This window comes from Dipodomys merriami, unplaced genomic scaffold (assembly GCF_024711535.1).
Source record: "Dipodomys merriami isolate MVZ:Mamm:240054 unplaced genomic scaffold, mDipMer1.0.p SCAF_489, whole genome shotgun sequence".
Lineage (NCBI taxonomy): Eukaryota > Metazoa > Chordata > Mammalia > Rodentia > Heteromyidae > Dipodomys > Dipodomys merriami.
Genome location: NW_027206056.1, coordinates 337,373 through 342,864, shown reverse-complemented (window position 1 = coordinate 342,864; position 5,492 = coordinate 337,373). Strand labels below are relative to the sequence as shown.

Genomic DNA, 5,492 nt, shown 5'->3' with positions numbered 1-5,492 from the left:
GGCAAATGACATAGCTGGCAAGATCAATAGAAAACCCACCGATTGGGAGAAGATCTTTACTAGCCATACAAAGGACAAGGGTCTCATATCTAAAATATACTTGGAACTCAAAAAATTAAACCACCCAACAACAAATCCTCAAAGAAACAACTGCCCAATAAATAAGTGGGCGAAAGACTTAAATTGAAGCTTCTCTGAAGAAGAAAGAAGGATGGCCAATAGACACATGAAGAAATGTCAACATCCCTAGCCATAAAAGAAATGCAAATCAAAACAACATTGAGATATCACCTCACTCCAGTTAGAACAGCAAAAATCAAGAACTCTAATAACAACAGATGCTGGAGGGGATGTGGACAGAAAGGAACCTTACTTCATTGTTGGTGGGAATGTAAACTTGTTCAACCACTTTGGAAAGCAGTATGGAGGTTCCTCAAAAGACTTCACATAGATCTCCCCTATGATCCAGCAATCCCACTTTTGGGCATTTACCCAAATGTTTACAAACAAGACCACACTAAAGCTACCAGCACAACTATGTTTATTGCAGCATTATTTACCATAGCTAAGATATGGAACCAACCCAGATGCCCCTCAGTAGATGAATGGATCAAGAAAATGTGGTATATATACACAATGGAATTCTATGCCTCCATCAGAAAGAATGATATTTCCCCATTTGTTAGGAAATGGAAAGGTTTGGAAAAAATTATATTAAGTGAAGTAAGCCAGGCCCAAAGAAGCATAGGTCCCATGGTTTCCCTTATTTGCAATATCTAGTATAGGTATGAGTCAAGCGGAAAAGGTCAGATAATGTGATGTTAGGAAAATGAACCCTTAAATATGTATTTTAATGTTTTCGTTTCTTTCATGCATGTATTTCTAATGCATTTATAAGATTATTTCTTTGTTGCTTTGTATGTCCCTCCCCCACAGTGTAACCCCCGTTTTCACTATATTTGATGTCAGTATAACATGTGGAGTAGATGGGGACAAACAAGTCGTTTAAGGATTCAGGTGGACCTGTTGCAACAATGAGAAGTACAAAATGTCATGTCAAAACCAGCTTTACAATGTCAGTGTGGGGGGGGAGGGGGGTATAATTGGGTGGGGGGAGGGGGGTAAAATTGGGTAGGGGGAGGGGGGAGGCGGGGAAGGGAAGTGAAGGGTAAACAAAGGAGGAGGCTGCAATGCTTGGTAAGAAATGTATGCATTATCCTGCCCATGTAATTGTAGCCCCTTTGTACTGTATGTTCTCAAATAAAATAAAATACAATTAAAAAAAAAAAAGAATGTTATATAAGTTTGAAAGTTTTATAAAGGGAAAAACCAGCAAGTACAGGAAACATGGGAATGATGAGTACATGTTTTTGGAATAGTTCTATAATAAGCCAGTCAAGATTGTTTCATGGGCTGGGAAGGTAGCTCAATGGTAGAATGCTTGCCTTGCATGCATGAGGACTTGGGTTCAATACCTCAGCACCACACAAGCAGAAAAAAGCCAGAAGTGGTGTTGTGGCTCAAATGGTAGAGCGCTAACCTTGAGCTGAAGAGCTGAGGGGCAGTGCCCAGGCTCAGAATTCAGGCCCCATTACCGACCAAAAAAAAGTTTCAAACAGCCTTGGGTGAGGAAAATGGGGTGGGGCGAGGGATGATTTAACATCTAACAATTGTGTAAAACTAACAAAATTTTTAATGGGAGGGCTGTTGTCAGACCTTATCAAGCATGAATGTCAGAACTTAGAACACCAGAACAAGGTCAGCCTGGATATGTCATAACCTTCTTTTTTTCTGTATGTTTTTTATTGCAAAAATGATGTGCAGAGGGGTTACAGTTACATGAGCAAAATAATGAGTATATTTATTATTATAAAGATAAACTCTGTTTATACCCTGGATCTTCCAGGGTAATTGAAGAGGTGGGAACCACATGACCTCAGTTGACCCAGGCCCACTACTTAATCAGTCAGCTCAAACCTGCCAACTACTAATGAGCAAAGTTGGATCATCAAAGGAAAAAATACAATCCAAAAGCAACTTTATTTAAGTCCTAGAAAGGTGTCTGGTATTGCAGAGGATCAGTATTGGAGACCTTACTGGCCAACTGGATTGGAAACCACACTTTGGTTCAACATACATCCATTTTACTCAAGCTATTTGAGAATGGCCAGGTTGAAAAATGCTAACATCAAGTAAGGAGTGAGATTCATCCCCAGAGAGTCTTCCAACTGTCATATTTGTGTAGATGCTATTGGGGTCTCCCAAAGAGTTCCTAATCAAAACCTGCTATTTGATTTCTAGCTTTAAACTGGTAATACCTATAAAATGTAGATTGGGTTAGATCCATTAGTTGATTGGATTAGATTTATTATCAGCAGAGCCTTGGTAATTATACTAGACACCATCAAGGTAATAACAGAACAACTAAGTGCCACTAGTAGCATGGCATGGAAAGACTAGCTCTAGGTATATAGGCTGGAAAGGGAATTATCTCTGTGGTGATTAGAAACCAGTGCTGCACAAAGGCCTTACATAGATTGAAAGCTGGCAAATGGTGAACCATTTACTAGCTTGTTGATCAATAATTTGGAAGACAAAGGAATGGTGCTGTCCACATTTGCCTCTAGCACTTGTTTTCATATCAGTGCCTCTGTTGGTGGCTGTAAGAATTAGGGCAAAACAAACACCCATTTCTTAAATATTCTCCCTTTGGATACTGCTGAATGGGAAAGTCTACATTCTCCTTTTCCTATGAAAAGATTATAATTTCATCTTCCTTCATCCTTTACAAACAAAAATTACTTATCTCAATTCAGATGATGGGGAAACCCAAACCCACTTGGTTGTTCTCCTTCAGAAGTCTCAAGTGTAATCCCAGGACTAAATTATAATGATGAATCCAAAGTAGTATTTCATTTATAGACTTTTAAAGAAAATAATCTTGTTATTTGTAATAACTACTATCAGTTTAGGAAAAAGCAGAAAAGGTCAAAAGCCATGAACATATGACCATATAAAATGATATTAAGTAAAATAAACCCCAAGATAGGGACACAAATGTTTAAATAGGGATACAGGTTGACCCATTGTTACAATAAGATGTACAGGACACTATGTTGAATATGAAATTTACAACTTGGCCGGGGGGCGGGGGGGGCGGTGTAAGTGGCGGGGTGGGGGGGAGTTGATGGGTGGGGAGGGGTGGGTGAGATTAGTTGAGGACTTGGGGAAGGAAGGGATGGTAGGGAAAAATAAAAGAGGAGGCATCAATGCTCAATAGGAAATGTACTCATTACCTTACTCATGTAACTCTAACCCCTCTGTGCAGTATTTTTACAATAAAAAATGTATAAAAAACAATACTGACAGATTACTTATGGGACCCATGCTTTTCCTTACTAAATCTCCACAGTCTAGGTTCCCCAGATCTTCCTTTAAGGCCAGATCTGTAAATGTTTAACTACATGATTTAATACACTGTTACTTTGTTGCCTGTGGATAAATTAGAACAGAACAGAAAAAAGTGTAATGATGTGATCCAATAGAGAAGGTTGAGCAGATTGGGAGATGAGACATCACTCCCATCTCCCTTTAAACTCTCTTTCAACACTAGGCAAACTCAGTTTGTGGGAATGCAAGTTAGCATAGCCAATATGGAGGACAGGAAGGAAGTTACTAAAATACCTAAAAAGAGACATACCAGATGATTTGGCTACCTCACTCCCAGGGCAACATATGAAGGAAATAAAGCCAAAATACAAAATGATATTTATAAAGGAATTTCTGCATATATAGATTTATTGTGATACTGTTATCATTAGCGAAAATTTGAAATTGATCAATTGTCCTAGAATCCATTAAAAGTAGTGATGAACTAGTCCATATATGTATATATGTCTCTGTATATATATACACATATATGTATATATGTACATACACACATGTATACAACACATTTAAAGAAACATGAAATTCTGTAATCCACAGCAAAATGAATGGAACAGGAGGACATTCTGTTAAAACAGGCAAAACAAAAGGCCATTATGTATGGTCTTTCTCATTCAAACAAACTTAAAACAATTAAAATAGAAGAGTAATTATGTGGGCCTGAAAAGGGCTCCAGTTCAGGAGGCAAGTGAGTGAGCACAGGGCAAAGTAGAAGTACGTGATCAATGTACATAATAGATGTATGTGGAGAATCCCAGAATTTTATTAATAGATACTGCTAAAATATGTTAATACAATAGATATCGGAGAAGTAATGACTAAATCTGAAACAATTACTCTGTTCTTTGTATTATAAACAATTCCTGATGGTAGCCCATACATGTAATACTAGCTATTCTGGAAACTGACATCTCATGGTTCTAGTTCAAAGTTGGCCTGGGCAGGAAACTTTGTGAGACTCTTAGCTTCAATTAACCACCAGAACACCAGAAATGGAACTGTGGCTCAATATGTTGGAGTGCTAACCTTGAGCAAAAGAACTCAAGCCCCAAGACTGCAATAACAATAACACAAAACCATTGTTGCTTAAAATATCTATTACTTGTGTTATTGTTTTATGAATCTCAGGTGTTGACACAATTCACACTCTACAAGTCTATATTGTCTATATGTGAGCATCTCTGTCAGCAGGTGGAGGCACCAGGAGGAGCAGCTGGGGCAGCCCAGACTCTCACTTCTGCTAACCTGAGAGGTTTTTGTCATGGCTTATATCACTGTGGGAGGTAAGTTGCTATACTGTTGACAGTAATAAGTGGCAACATCTTCAGGCTGCAGGCTGCTGATGGTGAGAGTGAACTCTGTTCCATACCCACTGCCACTGAACCTGGATGGAACATCAGATGCCAAAGTTCTACTATCATAGATCAGGAGTTTAGGGGCTTTCCCTAGTTTCTGCTGGTACCAGGCTAAATAGCCATAAATGTTTTCACTGGCTCTGCAAGTGATGGTGGCTGTGCCTCCTACAGATGCAGACAAGGTGGATGGGGACTGGGTCATCTGGATGCCACACCTCGCATCTGGCAGGGGAAACATGAAACAAATATCCACATTATTACCCGAACTATAAGGAGGCTCTCCTGAAGAGTAAAGCATCATCGATCACACTGAGGAATTTTAATGCCCAATATTCTTTATCCTTACCTGGGAGCCAGAGCAGCAAGAGCCCCAGGAGCTGAGCAGGGATCCTCATGTCCATGTTGTGTGCTGACTGGGACAGACTGCTATACCGACTATGAGCAGCCTATGAAGAAGTCCTGAGAGCAGTGGGCTATCCTGTTGGCACATGCAAATCATCAGCATCTGGACAAGGTTAAACATAACTGTACAGCTGCCTCATCTCAGTAGGTCTACACATTTGGAGTCTCTGGAGACTTAGGTCAGGCAACAGACTGTATTGTAGCCATAGAAGAGAATCAGCACATTTCTTTCCTGTGGGTGGAGCAGACCACTGATCTCATTGAGGATAAAAGTCTCTTTCCTTTTTA

The 5,492-nt window shown here is 39.5% G+C and overlaps 1 gene segment (V, D, J or C); it reads right to left on the bottom strand.

Annotated features, from left to right (window-relative positions):
• Window positions 1-4,711: 4,711 nt before the first annotated feature.
• Window positions 4,712-5,273, bottom strand: LOC138809178 (immunoglobulin kappa variable 1-27-like). The segment is given in 2 exon segments: window positions 4,712-5,024; window positions 5,149-5,273. Coding segments are annotated over 2 exon segments (366 nt in total).
• Window positions 5,274-5,492: the final 219 nt, after the last annotated feature.